Here is a 21,440-nt window from a genome sequence, read left to right on the forward strand (position 1 = left end):
TTCCCTGGACAATAGATTAGAATAGAATAGAAGACAATCAAATAGAAAGAATATAACCGTCTTCAGAAATGCAATAATTTTCCCATTGAAGTCTATGGGGCGTGACTTCCCAATCAAGTCTATGGGGCACGACTTCCCATTCAAGTCTATGGGACGTGATTTCCCATTCAAGTCTACAGAGGCGCCAAGAAAATAAAAGCCTTTTCAAAGAAGCCTTTCACTTTCCCTGGACAATAGATTAGAATAGAATAGAAGACAATAAAACAGAAAGAATAAAACCGTCTTCCGAAATTCAAATTTTCCCACTGAAGTCTATGGGGCGCGACTTCCCAATCAAGTCTATGGGGCACGACTTCCCAATCAAGTCTATGGGGCACGACTTCCCAATCAAGTCTATGGGACGTGATTTCCCATTCAAGTCTACAGAGGCGCCAAGAAGATATAAGCCTTTTCAAAGAAGCCTTTCAATTTCCCTGGACAATAGATTAGAATAGAAGACAATAAAATAGAAGGAATAAAACCGTCTTCCGAAATTCAAATTTTCCCACTGAAGTCTATGGGGCGCGACTTCCCAATCAAGTCTATGGGGCGTGACTTCCCAATCAAGTCTACGGGGCACGACTTCCCAATCAAGTCTATGGGGCACGACTTCCCAATCAAGTCTACGGGGCACGACTTCCCAATCAAGTCTATGGACGCCACTTCCCATTCAAGTCTATGGGATGTGATTTCCCATTCAAGTCTACAGAGGCGCCAAGGAGATAAAAGCCTTTTCAAAGAAGCCTTTCACTTTTCCTGGACAATAGATTAGAATAGAATAGAAGACAATAAAATGGAAGGAATAAAACCGTCTTCTGAAATTCAAATTTTCCCACCGAAGTCTATGGGGCGCGACTTCCCAATCAAGTCTATGGGGCGCGACTTCCCAATCAAGTCTACGGGGCGCGACTTCCCAATCAAGTCTACAGGGCGTGATTTACCATTCAAGTCTAAAGGGCGTGATTTCCCATTCAAATCTATGGGGCGCCCTTTCACATTCAAGTCTATGGGGTGCAATTTTCCATTCAAGTCTATGAGGCACGACTTCCCAATCAAGTCTATGGGGCGTGACTTCCCATTCAAGTCTACGGGGCGCCCTTTTCCATTCAAGTCTGCAGGGTGCGCTTTTCCATTCAAGTCTATGGGGTGCAATTTCCCATTGAAAGTCTATGGGAGGCAATGTGTGAGCATGCAATTTCTAGTTGCCATGGCGAACTGACGCCTGGGATTTGTTGAGCCCTGCACTACAGTGTCAACTGTGTATACTCCTCTGTCTATAGACTTTTCTACTCTCCAGAGGCTGCTGTCACCTGCATTGAGCACAGCTTGAGGTCATAGCCAGGCTGAGGCGACTGCAGCGGCCACATGCACAGATCACCCATGGCAACCCATGGAAACCGCGCCAGAGCGTGAAGTAACATAGATTGCTATGACGGTGCATTTCGCCGCTAAAAATATAACCTGCGCCGTCCTATTTTTACGGGTGGCTTCAGCCCCTTCAAAGGTTAAAACGGAGCGCGGTACACAAACTAATTATACCGTGAGTCAGGTCAGCGTAATGCATGCTCTTCAGCGCCATAGCAACTCTCACTACGGTTGCCAGGGCAACAATCCAGGCCTGTTTATTTGGTATGTACATTTTATCTCTAAACCTCAACGTTTCCATTTTTTCATCTTTTTTTTTTGCCTCGATATTTTTTTTTCCTTGACAGACAATTCTGAAACTTCATAATTAATCATCTGTTGTTACAAGACGTTTTAATTAGTCTGAGCGATGGCGCTCCCGTCGGATGTCAGGGATAAGGAGTACATTTGGGATACACATTTCGCAGTCCTCGGTCGTTTTCTAAAAGCAACTGTTTGAGCGGGGGTAATTGGGGTCCTGGCATTTGAAGGAGCATTAATGAGGCCTGTTGAAGAAGCAGTCAGAGGATGAGAGGAATGCGAAAATGTATTCCGGGTGTCATGTGTCGGATGAGTTTCCAATATTCATTTGTGGGTAGCATAGGGGCTAAATGGTTAGCACTTCCACCTGGTAGTACTCGGGTTGTTGGTTCGAATCCCAACCACGGCACCACCTGCCTGGAGTTTGCATGTTCTGCCTGTGTGGGTTTCCTCCAGGTACTCCGGTTTCCTCCCACACTCCAAAAACATGCTGGTAGGTATATTGGATCCTGTCTAAATTGGCCCTAGTATATGAATGTAAGTTAGGGACCTTAGATTGTACGCCCCTTGAGGGTTAGGGACCTTAGATTGTACGCCCCTTGAGGGTTAGGGACCTTAGATTGTACGCCCCTTGAGGGTTAGGGACCTTAGATTGTACACCCCTTGAGGGTTAGGGACCTTAGATTGTACGCCCCTTGAGGGTTAGGGACTGATGTGAATGTACAATATATATGTAGAGCGCTGTGTAAATTGACGGCGCTATACAAGTACCTAATAAATATATTTTTTATCCCAACCACAGCACCACCTGCCTGGAGTTTGCATATTCTCCCTGTGCCTCTGTGGGTTTCCTCCAGGTACTCCAGTTTCCTCCCACCTCCAAAGGCTGGTAGGTTAATTGGCTCCTGTCTAAATTGTCCCTAGTATGTGTATGTATGAATGTGAGTTAGGGACCTTAGATTGTACACCCCTTGAGGGTTAGGGACCTTAGATTGTATGCCCCTTGAGGGTCAGGGACCTTAGATTGTACGCCCCTTGAGGGTCAGGGACCTTAGATTGTACACCCCTTGAGGGTTAGGGACCTTAGATTGTATGCCCCTTGAGGGTTAGGGACCTTAGATTGTACGCCCCTTGAGGGTTAGGGACCTTAGATTGTACGCCCCTTGAGGGTCAGGGACCTTAGATTGTACACCCCTTGAGGGTCAGGGACCTTAGATTGCACGCCCCTTGAGGGTCAGGGACCTTAGATTGTACGCCCCTTGAGGGTTAGGGACCTTAGATTGTACGCCCCTTGAGGGTTAGGGACCTTAGATTGTACGCCCCTTGAGGGTCAGGGACCTTAGATTGTACGCCCCTTGAGGGTCAGGGACCTTAGATTGTACGCCCCTTGAGGGTTAGGGACCTTAGATTGTACGCCCCTTGAGGGTTAGGGACCTTAGATTGTACGCTCCTTGAGGGTCAGGGACCTTAGATTGTACGCCCCTTGAGAGTTAGGGACCTTAGATTATACGCTCCTTGAGGGTTAGGGACCTTAGATTGTACACCCCTTGAGGGTTAGGGGCCTTAGATTGTATGCCCCTTGAGGGTTAGGGACCTTAGATTGTACACCCCTTGAGGGTTAGGGGCCTTAGATTGTACGCCCCTTGAGGGTTAGGGACCTTAGATTGTACGCCCCTTGAGGGTTAGGGACCTTAGATTGTACGCCCCTTGAGGGTTAGGGACCTTAGATTGTACGCCCCTTGAGGGTTAGGGACCTTAGATTGTACGCCCCTTGAGGGTTAGGGACTGATGTGAATGTACAATATATAAGTAAACTACTGGCGCGATATAAGTACCTGTAATAATAATTCAAGTGGACCTGAACCTAAAGGGTTAGTTCACCTTTATAAAAAAAAAACTTATTTATAAACTTATATCCTTAAAATCAACACATATGACAATAAATGTGCATAATAGACATATCAACCCCCTACGCGTTTCACCATACACACGATGTAATACGTATCGCATATGACAAAATGCGTAGGAAAGAGCCACGGGCTGACGTCATCGTGTTCCTGCGTTCCCGGAAGTGCGGGTGGTATGCTGTAATTTGCTGGTAAGGAGGAATTTTACATTGCGCAATTCTTAATTGGAGATTGTAAGTGTGATTTTGAGATTGAGGTTTTAATTTTGAATAAATGATGTGAGAAGGTTTGCCACCATTGAAGCGTTTGTTTCTATATTTCCATATGAACATTGATGGGATCAGGGAAAGAGCGCACGCCTGTGATGGTAAATTGCTGGAGTTAGGCTTTATTCATTTGTTAAAATTTATGAAAACCCTAAAAACCCTCTTTCTCTGTGTTTGGCACCAAGCGCCATTCTACACATCAGGCGTAAATTAAAGTTGATCCAGGGAATATCCGATTGCCTCTCGGGGGATTAGGAAGGAATTTTTTCTCCTGCAGGAGCAACTTGGATCATACTTTGCTGGGTTTTTTTTGCCTTCCTCTGGATCAACTGTGGGTGTAGGATTATAAATTTTTTTTTTTAATGGTTGAACTGAATGGACTTTTGTCTTTTTTCAGCCAGACTAACTATGTAAATTGTAGACAGTTTTCTTAAGCACATTGTTTTTTGCGAACCTGTTGCATAATCCCTTGCCTGGAGATCCCACTAGTCACAGTTGGCAGCCGCTTTGGCAATCTGCCGTAAAACCTACTGCAGCTGGCCATACGGCCTGATAGGCAGCCCAACAGCCAACTGAAGGCAGGCAGTCTGACAGCGCTGCTGCTAATTGTCAGGCAGTGACTTGGAGTTCTCAGCCTGCGACAGGAAGTGCTGAAGATGGCAGAATCTTCAGGCAAGAAACTTTGCAACGGATTCACAAAAAAAAATTTGCTGACGGAAACTGATAACAGTGAGACAGTCAGTGCTCATCAGTGCCGCCAGTCAGTGCCCAACAGTGCCGTCAGTCAGTGACCTTCAGTGCCTCCTATTGGTGCCCATCAATGCCGCCTATCGGTGTCCATCAGTGCCACCCATCAGTGCTCATCAATGCCATATATCAGTGCAGCCTCATCAGTGCCTTGTCAATGCCCTTTGCGGCAGCCCATAAGTGCCCATCAGAGCTGCCTATCAGTGCAGCCTCATCAGTACTACCTATCACTGACCTTCAGTGCCGCCTATTGGTGTCCATCAGTGGTGCCACCTATCAGTGCCCATCAGTGCCGCATATCAGTGCAGCCTCATCAGTGACTTGTTAGTGCCCATCACGGCAGCCTATCAGTGCCCATCAGAGCTGCCTATCAGTGCCCATCAATGCCACCTATCGGTGCCCATCAGTGCCACCTATCGGTGCCCATCAGTGTCGCATATCAGTGAAGCCTCATCAGTGCCTTGTCAGTCCCCATCACAGCAGCCTATCAGTGCCCATCAGATAACAGTGAGACAGTCAGTGCTCATCAGTGTCACCAGTCAGTGCCCATCAGTGCCGCCTATCAGTGCCTATCAGTGCCACCTATTGGTGCCCATCAGTGCAACCTATCGGTGCCTATCAGTGCCGCGTATCAGTTCAGCCTCATCAGTGCCTTGTCATTGCCCATCATGGCTGCCTATCAGTGCCCATCAGAGCTGCCTATCAGTGCAGCCTCATCAGTACCCATCAGTGCAGCCCATCAGTGCTGCATACCATTGTCCATCAGTGCACATCAGTGAAGAAGAAAAATTACCTGTTTGCAAAATTTTATAACAAACTAAGAAAAAGGAATTTTTTTTTTCAAAATTTTTGGTCTTGTTTCGTTTTGCAAAAAAATTAAAAAAAGCCCAGTGCTGATTAAGCACCAGCAAACGAAAGCTCTGTTTGTCTAAAAACAAATGATAAAAATTTGATTTGGGTACAGTGTTGCATGACCGCGCAATAGCAATTCAAAGTGCGACAGTGCTGAAAGTTGAAAATTGGCCTGGGCAGGAAAAAGGGTGAAAGTGCCCGGCAGGCAAGTGGCCATTAAATAAATAAATGGAGTAAAGATTTTTCTTTCAATTTTCCAGAGGAAATATACGCTAAAAACACGTCATCTTTTAAAATGACCCGTCTTCGGCTGAGAATAGAGCCCTTCTATCTGGTAAACAAGAAAGGGATGGAGGAGACATACAAGCAGCTGGTTCTAATGGAACGCATTTCGCCAGCCCGTAATCCTCACTTTGAAATGGCATACCTGACCTCACTTGGATCGGGGGCACAGAAATCATACAGAGATAATGAAAGAGCACACTATGGGTATTATCCCATCTTAATAGGAGAAGGAAAGCTGCAAATTATAAAGTCAAAGCGACAGGGACACAGAGGGGCTGCTGCGGCACATGCAGGGACTTTGCCTAGTTTAGGGTAGAATATACACTCTTTCCACTGCGAAGGTTGAAATCTGGGCTGTCATCTTAGGGCAATTTTCCACTCAAGATTTAATCCATGGACTATCGTTCCAAAAATGTAGGACAAGTAATGGTGCCTTTTACGCCAAGCATTTGTGTGCTTAAGGCTCCATTCACACTTGTGCGACTTGTAACGCAACCGGACCCCGACTGCACTAGGGTATTTCCGTTAGACTCCCGCTTCCCTGTCCAAACACAGATCCACGGACACCACCGCTGGCCATACAAAACGAAACAGCACCAGACTCGTATTAAAACAGGAAGAGGACTGCTTTATTTTAACATAGATACAAGATATATACACAGGGCGGGGAAATACACCCAGTAACAGGAAACACATCAGCAGGCCGTCCCATCAGGGGGAAGGGCTGCCGGAAACACCCCCCCACCCCCCACCCACCAAGCCAGTACAAACACATATATCCCATAAAAGTTTGCTCCCAAGCAAGACACACAATAGAACAATGGGATACACCACTGTGGCAGTAGACAATACACAAACCTATACATCCCATAATAGTTTGTTCCCAAGCAAGACACACAATAGAACAATGGGATGCAGCTGCATGGCAGTGAACAATGAACAGCCCCCCACCCCAATATTAGAACAGATAACCCTGTACTCCTAACAGGCACAGGGTGACTTACACATAATATTGATATGGTGAGCTGAGACAGGGGTCTCCCCACCTCTCCAAAGGGGGCTGTGTTCCATGGGCCCCCCACCCAAAGTCACTCCCGTCACAATGCGACTTTGTATACATAGTCCACATGACACGTCGCAGCCCACTGTTTTCAATGGCACTCATTCAGATCTGTGCGATGTAAAGTCGCAGCGACTTTGAAAAGGTTCCTGTACTACTTTGATGTGACTCTGATGCAACTTATAGCCATGAATTCGGATCAAAATCACACTGAAAATCATGCGACTTTGGAGTTGCACAAGTGTAAATGGAGCCTTATAGCTAATGCAGCAACTTCAAAGTACACACAAACAAAAGTCTGTGGTCACTTACCTTCTATATAGCCAAAAGTATATGGTCGCCCCATTCAAATGATTGAATTCAGGTGTTTCAAGTGAAGGGTTCGGTTACTTCTACAGGATACAGTATTTTGGACAATTGTGCACTTCCAGCTGTAGCACCCTTCTAGTGTAGTGTAGGCTGGTAGGTAAATTTAGTTGGCTCCTCTGTAATCAGAGGAGCAGGGGCTGATTATTTAGGGGTGGTCAATGTTTCACAGGCTTCCCCCTCTATTCTAGAATTCTAGTGGGAGGAAGGACAGAGTGGGCAGCCTGAATATTAATGGGACTCCAGCCAATCCCTGGGGAGGTGTGCCCAGTAGGTGGCTGGATAGCCCATAAATAGTATGAGGATGGAGGCAGCAGCTGCAGAGTTTCTGGGTCCAGTCTTGCCAGAGAAGACCCCTATACAAGGGCTCTGCCTCTGGGGCAGAATACTGGAAGGAGCCAACAAGAAGACACCAAGGTTCCAGCTAGGCTTAGCTGAGCAGCCTTTTTACAAGTTTAAGTCCTGTCATCAAGTTGGGTCTGGAGAAGCTCACTGGAGAGAGCCAGAGCAAGAGTGAAGAAAATGCTTTGTGCCTGGCTGTGAGTGCTCAAACTGGGGGGATAGGACTAAGTTCACCAGAGGCTCTGTGGGGGTGCGCTACACAACCTTGTGGGCCCTTTTCTATTCCATCATGACTGTGCCCCTGTGTACAAAGTCAGCTCCAAAAACATAGTTTGATGACTTTGGTGTGGAGGAACTTGGGTGGTCTGTACACAGCCCTGACCTTAACCTTACTGAACACCTTTGGGAAGAAATGGAACAAAGATTGCAAACCTAGGCTTCTTGTGAAAAACTAATATCTGACCTCATAGATATTTTTTTGGCTGTGAGGCACACATTTTCATATCTTGTGGAAAAAAAGCCTTCTCAGAGGTGTAGAGGCTGTCAAGGGGTAGGTGATGGCTGCATTCTTGTCTTTTTTTTAGATGTCTGTAATAGACCATTGTGCACTACAAAAATGATGAAAGAGGAAATGCTTCCACATTTTAGAGGGCTAACTCTATCAGGTTGAATCACTTGTTGGATTCTTTTATATTTTGGACATTCTAGTGGTGAAATGTCCTTTACAGGACCTTTCCCCTTAACTATATTACAAGTTAACCATAGGTACACTCAAAGTTAATAACTGGGGGCCAGTACATACCTTTTTCAATGGCACTGATGCCCATGGATGGCTGACACAGGGGTGCTTTTGTTTCCCACCTTCCCTCATCACTGTTGTATATCTCCACAGAGGATAATGGGCACTGTTCTGCATTCATTCCACCAATCACTAGAACCTGTTTACCCACTGTGATGGCGGCTGCTCCAGCACGGGAAGTCGGGAGTGGAGGTAGCACTGCCCATGTCTGGGATACCACGTCCAACATTTCCACAGTGTCCAAAGGAAGTCCTGTTTTGCTACATCCACCCATGACAAACAAATGCCCATCTTGGTAGGCTGGTGTGCAGTAGACCCGACAGGTGGGCATCGCAGGGAAGACCTCCCAGTAGAGGGACATGATGGCACTGGAGGCCATTATAGAAATCGGCATTGTATATGAGTAGTAAAGTATTATACTGGCAAGCCAACCAAGAAAAAAGATCCCATTGGTCACCAGCCAAAGCTCCCAAGGAGTTTATAATGTTACTCAACATCTGTTTCTTCTTGGTCAGTAAACTATAGATTCAGGCGTGTTCTGTAGTTCTAGTCGACTTTCCAGATGATTCACAGTCAGAAACTGGTAAGTGAACAGCAAAAAATACATCCCATGTGCTTTCCAGACTGAATAGAGCATATAGCAGCTGACTCTACATCCACACAGCTCGTTCAGGTTGTTCTCTAGAGGAAAGAGAAAGAAATAGTTGAAACAATCAATAATCTTCAGAAAAACGTAAACCTGTCTGGAAAAGTGAGGCAGAAGCATTACAAGTCAAAGGCAGCTCTAAATAAATACCCAGTCCAACCTTAATAATTCATTGTCGTATAGATACCAGTGAAATCACTTCTTAGTTTCTAATACATGACAAGGTCAAATGTTGTGGACACCTGACCATCACATTTACTGGATATGAGCCTGTTGAACATCCCCCCAAAAAATTATTTTGTTGTTGGACCTCCCTTTGCGCCTGTAACAGTCTCCACTCTTTTGGTAAGGTTTTCCACAAGATTTTGAAATATATCTGAGGGAATTTCTTGCCATTCAGCTAAAAGAACATGTGTGAGTCAGGCTGGACTTGAAAACCTGGGTCTCATTTGGTATACCAGTTCATCCCAAAGATGTTCAGCAAGGTGCTCTGTCCAGGCAGTTCAAGCTCCTCCATAAGTAACTCACCACACCATGTCTTTATGTACCTGAGTTACTGCTCAGGTGTATATTCCTACCAGAAATGAGCCTTACTCCAAACTGTTGCCAAAAGGTTAGAAAAACACAATTGTCTGTAGCACTATTCCCACTGGGGCTGCTGACTTTCTCCCTTAAGCTGTACAAAGTCCATCATCCCCCCCAAGCAACAGTCCATTCACTCTGGCTCCAATAAACGGTCAAGGGGTTGCCTTTTTGTCATTTATTGCTTGTACACCATGATTAGGAGAGGGGGTTTAGGGCATGGGATACTCCAAAGTTGTTAGCAGCTGGGTGTAAGAGGGCAATCTTCTCCTTAAAGCGGAGTTCCACTCACCCCGTCAAAAAATAAAAGACAGCAGCTACAAAAACCGTAGCTGCTGACTTTCAAAAAACAGCCACTTACCTGTCCCTCTGTCCTGCGGTGTGTCCCCCACAGCCCGTTTCACCGTTCATCCTGTATTCCAGGAGGCTGGCTGTAACGGAACTGATCCCGACTGTGCTTGAGTACTTCCGTTAGAATACTGCTTCCCCATCCGAACACCGACAACAAACACCACAGCCAACCATACAAGACTAGACGACACCAGTCTTGAAGTAAACCAGGAGGTAGACTACTTTATTTGAACACAGACACAACATATATACACTCAGGGGACATTCCCCCCTCCTTGCATAATAACACAGGGCGGGGCAATCTACATTTAGTAAAAAGAGACACACAGGTATTCAAATTTCACACCATTGGACAGTCCCATCAGGAGGGTGGGCTGCTGGAGACACCCCCCCCCACTAAGTTAATATACATAAACACATACATCCCATAATAGTTTGCTCCCACACCAGACAAACAATAGAACAATGGGATGCAGCCACATAACAAACAATTAACAACCCCCACCCCACCTATCTCCTAAACATGTCTACACAGTCTGAGACAAAGCCCACACAGTATTAGGACAGATCACCCTGTACCCCTAACAGGCACAGGGTGATTTACACACAAGAGGGATACGGGGAGCTGAGACAGGGGTCTCCCCACCTCTCCAAAGTGAGCTGGGCACCCGGCTGTGACAGCTTGCGACTTCACAGCCGGGTATTTATTAATATTATACCCACTGCACATGCGTGAGTAGCGCTGCACTTCATGAATGACCCTGTAGTCTTCTGGGACCTGTCACGTGTCCCAAAAGACTACAGGGAGGGAGGACACTTTCCGCTTCTGGTTGCCTAGGCGATCGGACTGGAAGTGGGAGTGGGCACCTGTCAAATTTGGGTACCCGCTCCCCCCCGCCCCCCAAAGGTGCCAATCCTTAATGGGAAGCGGGGGAGCAGTCCTTAAAGCGGAACTTCCCCTTTTTGGTCGAGCTCTGCTTTAAGCATCTGGGAATATTGGACAGTCTAAGGCCACACAGCTGGGGTCCATAAGGCAAGTTTCTTTAGCATCTTGTCACCATGCACTGCTACACAGCTATTGGTACCCAATACAATCTCAGGAACACTGCACAATACAGGACATATTACAGTCCAGGACACTGCTGAGGACGGGGAATGGTCAGTATCTGAGACCCTATGAGAGCAGTCTCTGTCCAAGCTACCTCTGGCACTTATATCCTAAAAGCACACAGTCACCAGGAATCAATTCAGGGTCATTACTAACAAATTCCCAGGACAGAAGCCTCCTCTGGACACAACCCTGCGAGTGAGACAGTCCTTCTCTCGACCAGATCCCTTTGGTGAAGTCCTGCAATCAGTTCCAGAACACTTCCAGATCCCAGCTCTGCCACCACTGAGACCTCAAAGATCAGCAACACAGTCCAGACTGCCTCAAAGGCAATAGGCCCCTGAGGCTTGGAACTCTCCTTGTTGGGACCCTCTCTCCAAGGCTCTAGACTATTTATTAGCTTCCCAGCCGCCATCTGGGCACACCTCCCCATGAACTTGCTAGGCCCTGATCAATATTCAGGCTGGTTATTTGAATTCTCCCTCCCTAAGCTCCAGAAACCTCTTCTGGAGGCAGGGGGAATCAATCAAACTCCCAACCTGTGAAACTCTGGACAGACCAGACCAATCAATCACTCCTCCCTTGATTGCAAAAGGAGCCAAAAAATAAATTAACTAGTGCCCATGTCCGCCCCCCTCTTTCTTGCAGAGCTGCTGCTCCCTTCTGCCCTCTCCAGCTGGAAAAAGCTGCAGGGACATAGAGGGATCTTCAGATCTTCGGGATGGAGAGCCAGGAAGGGGCCAGTAAGAATGTAATTTAATGGCACCTTTCTTTTCTAAATGAGCACAGTGAGTGATCAGTACCGATCACTCACTGCATTCATTCAAAGTTTACTATGCTTCAGTTTATGAATGGAAAGGAGCCTCTGCTTCCAGTTCATTCATCTGCAGTGCAGTTGAGGCTACAGAGATGGGGACTGGAAAATGTGCTCTAAGTCCCTTTCTGTGTCTCAAAAGTGAAACTTCAGGGCTTTGTTTAGATCCATGATATCTCATCAAAGACCCCTTCCCAACAACGTTGTGAAAAAAAATAGAAAAAAAATATTTAATTCAAATTAATTCAAAATTAAAATAAAAAAAATAAAAATGGTAAAAAAAATCAGACTAAAATTTCTAATCAGACTAAAAAGGTAATTTAGCACACCCACTGTTTGCCATGGCCCGCAAGTCACCTTCTCCCTGGTAGGGTCCCCAGTGCATTACTTTGCAGGGGGCTATGATGCTGATAAGATGGCACAGCTCACAAAGATCAAATCATGACTGAGCCTATGAAAAAGCCTGAATCCTAAGTCTTAAATTATTACAGAATTATTATGAAAGTTTTATAATTCCTCTTATTTCAATTTACTTCTGTTGATGAAGTCTGATTCTTCACTCTTATCTACCCAACACCAATGCATGACACTTATCAGAGATGTAGACAGGACCAGGGGCGGACTGACCATTCGAACACTCGGGCACTGCCCGTGGGCCCAGGGTCAGTAAGAGGCCCCATGAAATGCCCCTGGTACCATTTATAGGCTTTTTGGGGTGTGCTTTGAGTGTGGGCAAGGACACAGGGGCCCCGTGATCCCCTATTGCCCGGGGGCCCCATGAGTCGTCAGTCCGCCCCTGGACAGGACGACAACGAATACTCTTCCTCTTTTATCCCATTCAGTAGTGAGTACAGACGTTCTCATTGTCAGTGGAACAGAAATATCATCTGATCTGAAAAGGATGATGGGAGTTCAATACAAACAAGGTTTATACCTAATTTTGCACTGCAAAGTTTAAAAATAACCAGAGCTTTTACTGGCGCATTTATGTAGACTTAATGGATGTTTTTTTTTTCTTTTCCCTTGACTTTAAATTGGATGGAACAGGTTTTATGTACACTCGAAGATGACATAAACAAATCTACTGAATTCCAAACATTTCATGTACAGGCTCCAGGCAAAGCCATCTCCATCTTTGCTCCTGGTTTAGTAAAAAGTTAACTGCCACAGTATATCATGTCTCTGTCCTTAAGCGCCATGTACTACCAGCACAAGGGACAGAAACCCTTCCCCTATTAGTTTCCGAGCCTTACTACAACACTTACACTAAGTTGTTTGCATGGTGCATTATTTAGGTGACACAAGTCTCTCTGTTCCCGGAACTTGGTTTCTTAATAAATTATTTAATGTCTGAGACACTCCTTGCTGACTGCCATTTTATCGCCTACCTAGTCTTAGAATCGCTCTGGGGCTTGCAAACCTATGCTTGTACTTTTTAGGAAGGATGCGTTGTACCTAAGATTCATCACATCAAGAGCCAACAGATGTTAAAGCACAAGGTAAGCAGACAATGTACTTGTTGCTGTTGATGTTGGGCAGTAATTAAAGAGGTGTTCCACTTTCATGCAGGCTGTAAGAAATCCTCTTCTCGAGCAGTGATGGGGTTCGGCACGGGGTCTAAGCTGTTGGAGGGTCAGGGCAGTGAGGGTAGTCAACTGGATCTAGAGGTGGGCAGAGCTGGTAAGCGTCACCTCCAAAGAAAAAGGGTTTCCATTTTTGGAATAAAGTAGAGATAGACAAACCTCTCTTCTTGAGCAGTGAAGGGGTTGGGCAAGGAGTCTAAGCCATTGGCGGGTTGGGGGAATGTAAGGCTGATCAACTGGGTCCAGAGGTTACCTAAGCAGGTCAGTGCCAGCTCCAAAGCAAAAGGGTTTCCATTTTTGGAATAAAGTAGAGATAGACAAGCCCCTCTTCTTGAGCAGTGATGGGGTTGGGCAAGGGGTCTAAGCCATTGGAGGGTTGGGGGAATGTGAGGTTGATCAACTGGATCCAGAGGTTAGCTAAGCAGGTCAGTGCTAGCTCCCAAGCAAAAGGGTTTCCATTTTTGGAATAATGTAAAGATAGACAGGCCCCTCTTCTTGACAGTGATGGGGTTGGGCAAGGGGTCTAAGCCATTGGAGGGTTGGAGGAATGTGAGGGTGATCAACTGGGTCCAGAGGTTACCTAAGCAGGTCAGTGCCAGCTCCCAAGCAAAAGGGTTTCCATTTTTGGAATAAAGTAGAGATAGACAAACCCCTCATCTTGACAGTGATGGGGTTGGGCAAGGGGTCTAAGCCATTGGAGGGCTGGAGGAATGTGAGGGTGATCAACTGGGTCCAGAGGTTACCTAAGCAGGTCAGTTCCAGCTCCAAAGCAAAAGGGTTTCCATTTTTGGAATAATGTAAAGATAGACAAGCCCCTCTTCTTGAGCACTGATATAGTTGGGCAAGGGGTCTAAGCCATTGGAGGGTTGGAGGAATGTGAGGGTGATCAACTGGGTCCAGAGGCTAGCTAAGCAGGTCAGTGCCAGCTCCCAAGCAAAAGGGTTTCCATTTTTGGAATTAAGTAGAGATAGACAAGCCTCACTTCTTGAGCAGTGATGGGATTGGGAAAGGGGTCCAAGCCATTGGAGGGTTGGGGGAATGTGAGGCTGATCAACTAGGTCCAGAGGTTAGCTAAGCAGGTTAGTGCCAGCTCCCAAGCAAAAGGTATTCCAGTTTCGGAATAAAGTAGAGATATAGAAACCCTTTAATGGTTATTGCCATCTACATAATGCTATATAATGGTGATGGGGCATCTAGAATCCAGAGGACTTCAAAAGCCACAACTGCTGCTTTTCTGCAACAACTTAAATTAATGACCTTTATCAAGAGGTATGTTCAATATGTTGGATCTGTAAAGGGTGTTGTCACAAGTGTGCTTCAAATGGGCGGGATCTGGTTGGCTGGTTTTCCTGAATGCCAGCCTTTGACAGCACCCACATGACCTCCCCATCATGGCAATTAAGGTTTTGGAGCAGCTGGGAGGTGGAAAATGGATAATTCATTAATATATATGTAAACTCAGTTACTAAAATCATATACAAGCTGTAACATGTTCATCTAATTTATTTTCCAATCGTTTTTATTGCTTGTTTTAAGGTATGTGTACAAGCTCTTACAAAAACCTATCCAATAATGCATTTTACCAAATTGAAACTGCGTTACTAGAAACAAACAAGGTTTGGCCCCCACCGCCTCCTTGATTCCAGGTATGGCGGGGTTGGGGCCAGGGGCACCCCCCACAAAAGGGGCAGGACTTTGAGTGGTTTCTGTCCTGAAGAACATCACAACAACTGATAGAGACAACTAGTCAAAAAAAACAAAACACATATAGCATGTTGTCCTAATGGACTATTCTGAGGATGAATGTACAGCTCACCAAAAGAGAGCAAAAGGAAAGAAGAAAATAGAGAGGGTAGACTGTGCAACCATAGTACTCCGCAAATTGTCACAAGAGCCAGATGTGGGCTCTGGGTGTTTCCTGAAAGATATTTGATGCAGGGGTCTTATGTTAATCTCAATTCAATAGTTGTTTTTGAGATTTTTAAATCTTCATTAAAACAATACTTGGTGATCCTGCCACAAGTCCTTGTTCGAGCACCTTCTATGATGGGGTGACAACTGTCTCCCATTTGGGCTTTTGTGTTGTCACCCTATCACATGTGTCCCTCATGTAGGTTACAAGTGGCTTGAGGAAAACAGCAGCACTGAGATGAGAAAAAAAAGCGAGACTATTTTATGGGAAAGATCACCTGCCCATTGTCGATGCCAGGACAAGGTCATCTAGGGAAAAGATGCCAAACCCCCAAAATGTATGAGCCCTACATGTGAGAAAAAAATCCCCTCTCTTCCCCTAAAAAAGTGAATCACTAATCTGCACACTTACCCCCAAGCATAAATTCCCTTTGCAAGCCAAAATTCCCCCCCCAGACAAAAATTCCCCCTCTTCCAGTAAAAATCCCCCGTGCCGAAAAACTGACCAAACACAAATCTTTGCCACCACCATCTCTCCTCCCAGCTCAGATCCTCTCCCTACCCAAATCCCCCCCTCCTAGCACATATCCTCTGCCTCTCAATTTTCCCTCTGAGCATAAACGCTCTCCCCTCCTCCAAATCCCCCCTCCTAGCACAAATCCACCCTCCTTGCACAAATCCCTCCCATTCATCGCTACTAGCACAAATCATTCCCTCAGATCCCCCTTCCTAACAGAAATCCCCCCTCTTAGTAAAAATCTTCCCCTCCCAAATCCCCCATCCTAGCAAAAATCATCATCCCCCCTACCAGCACATATCCCCCCAAATAATTCCTCCTAAAACATTCCCCCCAAGATTTTGCCTCCTAAAAAAAATCATACACCACTGCCACCCCTGAATTTCCTCCTCCCAGTATAAATCCTCTCCCCCACAATCCCCCCCCTCCTAGCACATATCTCCCCAAAACCCCCTTCCTACCAATAATCCTCTTCTCCTTCCCCCTCTTAGCACAAATACTCCCCTCTTCTCCTTCCCCATCCCCAGCACAAATACTCTCATCCCCAGTTTGTTACTCTGAAGCTCGTCGCTACTCCTGGCAGCTTGTAGGTAGGGACTCTTCACATAGCGCCCCCCCCCCCCCCCCCACCTCACATGGTACCACTGCGCCCAGGGCAATCGCCTCTCCTGCCCAACCCTTGTGTCGGCCCCGCCCATTGTTTATGATACACAGCTCATTAGAATGCTAAATGCTATCTCCTGTTAGGGTTCTGCTTAATGGTGTTAATTTATATAACGGGATATAAATTCACCTCTTTTTAGTCCGTAGAAGTAGAGCAAATCAAGTCATGATTTGGAGGCCTTGAGAAGCTCTTTTTTTTGGAATCTGACATTTTCTATCCTGGAAATGCGGATTAGATTGAGCCGCAGAGACTGACACAGTTCAGAATTCCTGGCAAACATAATTTGTGAATTGTATGATTCTTCACAGGTGACAAATGTCTGCATACACATGTTCAGTTATATTGAAAATGAGTGTTTTGCAGAAAATAATGAGACTGGGGACACAGTTGGGAATAAACACCTGACAGGATTTATAAACCAGGAGCCTACAAACTTTTTAAACAAACAGCCAGTTCACCATCCATCACAATATTTGTATGAAGGACTATGGTCAGTAAGTAAAAAAATACCCCATTGTCATTGGTCAGTGTAATTAAAAAAAATGCCCCGTTGTCATTGGTCAGTGGGAGTAAACTATGCTCCTGTGTTGGTGGACAGTAGGGGTACAAAATGTACAGGCATCAGTCAGAGTGATAAATGCCCCAACATCAGTGGTCACTTGGAGTGATAAATGCCCCATCACCATTAGGAGCATTAAATGACCTAGTACTAGTGGTCAGTGGGTGGAACGGTGCTCTGTCGTTGGTGTTCAGTGGTCAAAGTATACTGCACCTTCATTGGTGGTCAGTGGACAGAATAGTCCCATAGTTATTGGTCAGTGGAAGGAATAAATGCTCCCATGTCAGTGGGATTAAAAAATGCCCTGTGGTCAGCAGAATTAAAAATGATGGTGGTCGGTAGGAGTAAAATAATGTCCAGGCATCAGGTTGTCCAGCACCAGTGGTCACTGACAGTAATAAATGCCCCAGTTAGTGATCAGTGGGAGGAATGGATCCCCATCATTAGTGGTCAGTGGAAACAGTTTAGACTCATCAGTATTAGTCAATGGGAGGAATGTAGCCTCATCATTATTGGTTAGTGGAGTGAATGTAGCTCCATTGTTATTGGTCAATGGGTGGAATGTAGCCACATCATTATTAGTCAAGACGAAAAATGCTGCCCCCATCGATGGTGGTCAGTGGAAGGAATAAATGCTCCGGTGTCAGTGGGATTATAAAAAATGCCACATGGTCAGTGGTCAGCGGGAGTAAAATGGCCCCTGTGTTTTAAGTCAGTAGAAGTAAAAAATGTGTCAGTGGGATTAAAAACATGCCCCAGGGTCAATAGTAGGAGTAACATGTGCCCCCTGTGTTAGTGGTAAGTAGGAGTAGAAAATGTCCAAGCATCAGTCGGAGTAATAAATGCCCCATCATCAGTGGTCACTGAGAGGAATAAATGCTCCATCACCATTAGGAGTAATAAATGTCCCACTACTAGTGGTCAGTGGGTGGAATGGTGTTCTGTCATTAGTGTTCAGTGGTCAAAGTATACTGTACCTTCGCTGGTACTCAGCGGACAGAATAGTCCCATAGTTATTGGTCAGTGGAAGGAATAAATGCTCCCATGTCAGTGGGAATAAAAAATGCCCTGTGGTCAGTGGTCAGCAGAATTATAATGTTGGTGGTCAGTACAAGTAAAAAAATGTCCAGGCATCAGGTTGTCCAGCACCAGTGGTCACTGGCAGTAATAAATGCCCCAGTCAGTAGAGATAATAAATGTCCCATCCAAGGGTGGACTGACAACTCATGGGGCCCCTGGGCAATAGGGGATCATGGGGCCCCTGTGTCCTTGCCCAAACTCAAAAAAGCCTATGAAAAAGGTACCACGGGCATCTCATGGGGCCCCCTACTGACCCCGGGCCCTCGGGCAGTGCCTGAGTTTCCAAATGGTCAGTCCGCCCCTGGTCCCATCATTAGTGGACAGTGGGTGGAATGGTGATCCATCATTGATGTTCATTGGTCAAAGTATACTGCTTCTTTGTCGAAGCATTTTGACCCATAATTGGTGGTTAGTCGGAGGAATGCAGCCCCATTATTTTTGGTCAGTGGACATAATTCAGCCCCATCATTAGTGGTCAGTAGGAGGAATGTATCCCCATCATTGTTGGTCAGTGGATGGACTTCAGCCCCATCATTATTGGTCAGTGGGACAAATCTAGCCCTATTGTTGGTGGTGAAAAATTTAGCCTCGTTTTTGGTGGTCAATGGACCGAATGGAGCCCTATCAATAGTGGTCAGTAGGAAGAATGTAGCCCCATTGTCGGTGGTCAGTGGAAGAAATGTAGCCGTATCAATTGTGGTCAGTAGGAGAAATGTAGCCCCACTGTTGGTGGTCAGTGGAAGGAAAGTAGCCCTACCTTTAGTGGTCAGTAAATGAAAATGTAGCCCCTTTGTTGGTTGGCAGAGGAAGGAATGTAACACCATTATTAGTGGTCAATTATAGAAATGTAGCCCCATCATTGGTGATCAATGGAAGGAAAGTAGCCCTATCATTATTGATCAGTAAGAAGAATTTAGTCCATTATTGGTGGTCAGTGGAAGTAATATAGCCCTATCAACAGTGGTCACTACAGGAAATTTAGCCCCTTTGTTGATGGACAGTGGAAGGCATGTAGTCCCATCGTTATAGTTCAGTAGGAGGAATGTATCCTGTAGTCCCATCGTTGGTGTGAAATGGAAGGAATCTAGCTTCATCACAGGTGGTCAGTTGCCTTCCGTGCCACCAGTGGTTTGGCAACCCTTGTTCTAAACCCTCCCCACTCTTTACAAGCCTGAAAAAAAAGTTTTGGTTAGCTGGTTCTTATGAATTGTAACATTTCTGGAAAACACTTCTGTAAATCTTCAGGATCTGTTTAGCTGCTTTGCTGAACGGCAAAAAGTTCTTCAAAATTTTGGTCAGCTCAGTTCTAAGCCCAGCCATGCATTTTGGCATTTTTATCTCTGTAGTGATTGAGATATTATGTTCAGTGTCAGCTGGAAGTCTGTTGGTGTAACTGTCTTAAGGAAAAGACGCCAGCCCAGCGCTGGAGGTACAGCACCTATATAAATCATGGATAATTGGCCGTTGTAAGGATTTTCCATCTCATTTGTCTCCGGCAACTCCAAATTAGGAGCTCTAACAGCTTAAAAGCCCACAGATATATTATTTACAAGAGCCGTCCATGAAATATAAATGAGGAATTAGAGATCGCACAGCCCCCACCGGTTCTATTCTTTTAGTAAACAGCTGGAGAGGCGTTTGGCCTTTAAAAAAAAAAAAAGAAAACGGTGGAAATATTTTTCCGTGGCTCATATTGTGCTCGTCAGTCTCCTCGCAGATGCAGACTGCTGCGGTAAATTGGCCCGTATCCCTAGATAAATTGGCAAAAGGATCATTTCATTCCCATTATGCTGTCTTCTAAAGTGCTCCCCTATCGTGAAGGATTTAAAATCCAGAGCTAATAAATAAATATGGTTTGCCTTTTTACTGCTCCACTTTATTACCGATATATGTTTACTTTTCTATCCCCCGCTGTTGTACTTTGCGTGCGCCTCTATTGCTTTGGTGACTATCTCTGCTGTATATCATTTTATCTTACTTTTGGGAGGAGGCATCCTGGGATTTCTAGATCTCTTGAAGGCTCCAGTAGCAAGATTTCCCTACAGATGTCTATTTCTCCACCAGCCTACCCCCCCTAGGGTCCCTGGGAAATATAAGACCCTGGGAGAAATAAGAAGTCAGAGTTGTGATCAGGGGCGGACTGACAACTCATGGGGCCCCCGGGCAATAAGGGATCATGGGGCTCCTGTGTCCTTGCCCACACTCAAAACACACCCAAAAAAGCCTATAAAAAGGTACCAGGGGCATTTCATAGGGCCCCTTACTGACCCCGGGCCCTAGGGCAGTGCCCGAGTGCTCGAATGTTCAGTCCGCCCCTGGTTGTGATTCAATTTGCAATACATTGAAAAAAACGTAAGTATTAGTTGTGAGTGGAATTGACCTTTAGGCTTTGTTCACACCTGTGTGTTGCGGGAACACACCGAAAATTTCCAAATGAGCTGTGAAATACTTCCACAGAATAGGCTGCAGGTCCTGCACTTTCTGTGCCCCCTCCTGATAAAGTGTTCAAGGCGGTTGCCTCTTCTGCCTACCCCTGTGTGCCCTCACTGTCCAATCACATTCTGGGGGTGGGGCAGTGACCAGACTGTATATCTTAGCTGTAGTACAGAAAAGTCAGGTCACCAACGTTGCGTGTTGTCTAGTAAGGCTGTGTAAATATCAGGACTGGATGGATGAAAATACAAATCCATGGGAAGGTAAAAGCTCTGAAATATGTTGTTATATACAGTATCTCCCAGAAGTGAGTCCACCCCTCACATTTTTGTAAATCTTTGATTCGATCTTTTCATGTGACAACACTGAAGAAATTATACTTTGCTACAATGTGACGTAGTCAGTGTACAGCTTGTATAACATAAATTTACTGTCCCCTCAAAATAACTCAACACACCGCCATTAATGTCTACATTAATGGCAACAAAAGTGAGTACGCCCCTAAGTGAAAATGTCCAATTTGTGCCAAAGTGTCAATACTTTGTGTGGCCACCATTATATTCCAGCACTGCCTTAACCCTCTTGGGCATGGAGTTCACCAGAGCTTCACAGGTTGCCACTGGCGCCTTCTTCCACTCCTCCATGACGTCATCATGGAGCTGGTGGATGTTAGAGACCTTGCGCTCCTCCACCTTCCGTTTGAGGATGCCCCACAGATGCTCAATAGGGTTTAGGTCTGGAGACATGCCTTGGCCAGTCCATCACCTATACCCTCAGCTGTCTGCATTTGGGGTCATTCACCCATACTCAAACGCAGGGCTTTTTTTCTGGGGGAAAGCAGTATGTAATGAAATGACAAGGGGT

General features: G+C 45.7%; 2 protein-coding genes across 5 annotated transcripts in view; both read right to left on the reverse strand.

Annotated features, from left to right (window-relative positions):
- The window catches only part of LOC149451417 (uncharacterized), a 502,187-nt gene that overhangs the window by 387,399 nt on the left and 93,348 nt on the right, over positions 1-21,440 (reverse strand). The window lies entirely within an intron of this gene.
- Positions 1-21,440, reverse strand: part of KLHDC8B (kelch domain containing 8B) — a 225,312-nt gene that overhangs the window by 166,295 nt on the left and 37,577 nt on the right. For all 3 annotated transcript variants that reach the window (XM_089690703.1, XM_089690701.1, XM_089690702.1), the window contains exon 2: positions 8,332-9,009. In XM_089690703.1, the coding sequence (XP_089546829.1) occupies positions 8,332-8,722 (391 nt within the window). In that variant the 5' untranslated portion in view covers positions 8,723-9,009. The remainder of the gene's footprint in view (positions 1-8,331; positions 9,010-21,440) is intronic.

This window comes from Staurois parvus, unplaced genomic scaffold, assembly GCF_062004578.1.
Source record: "Staurois parvus isolate SC_StPar_1 unplaced genomic scaffold, SC_StPar_1.0 ptg000540l, whole genome shotgun sequence".
Lineage (NCBI taxonomy): Eukaryota > Metazoa > Chordata > Amphibia > Anura > Ranidae > Staurois > Staurois parvus.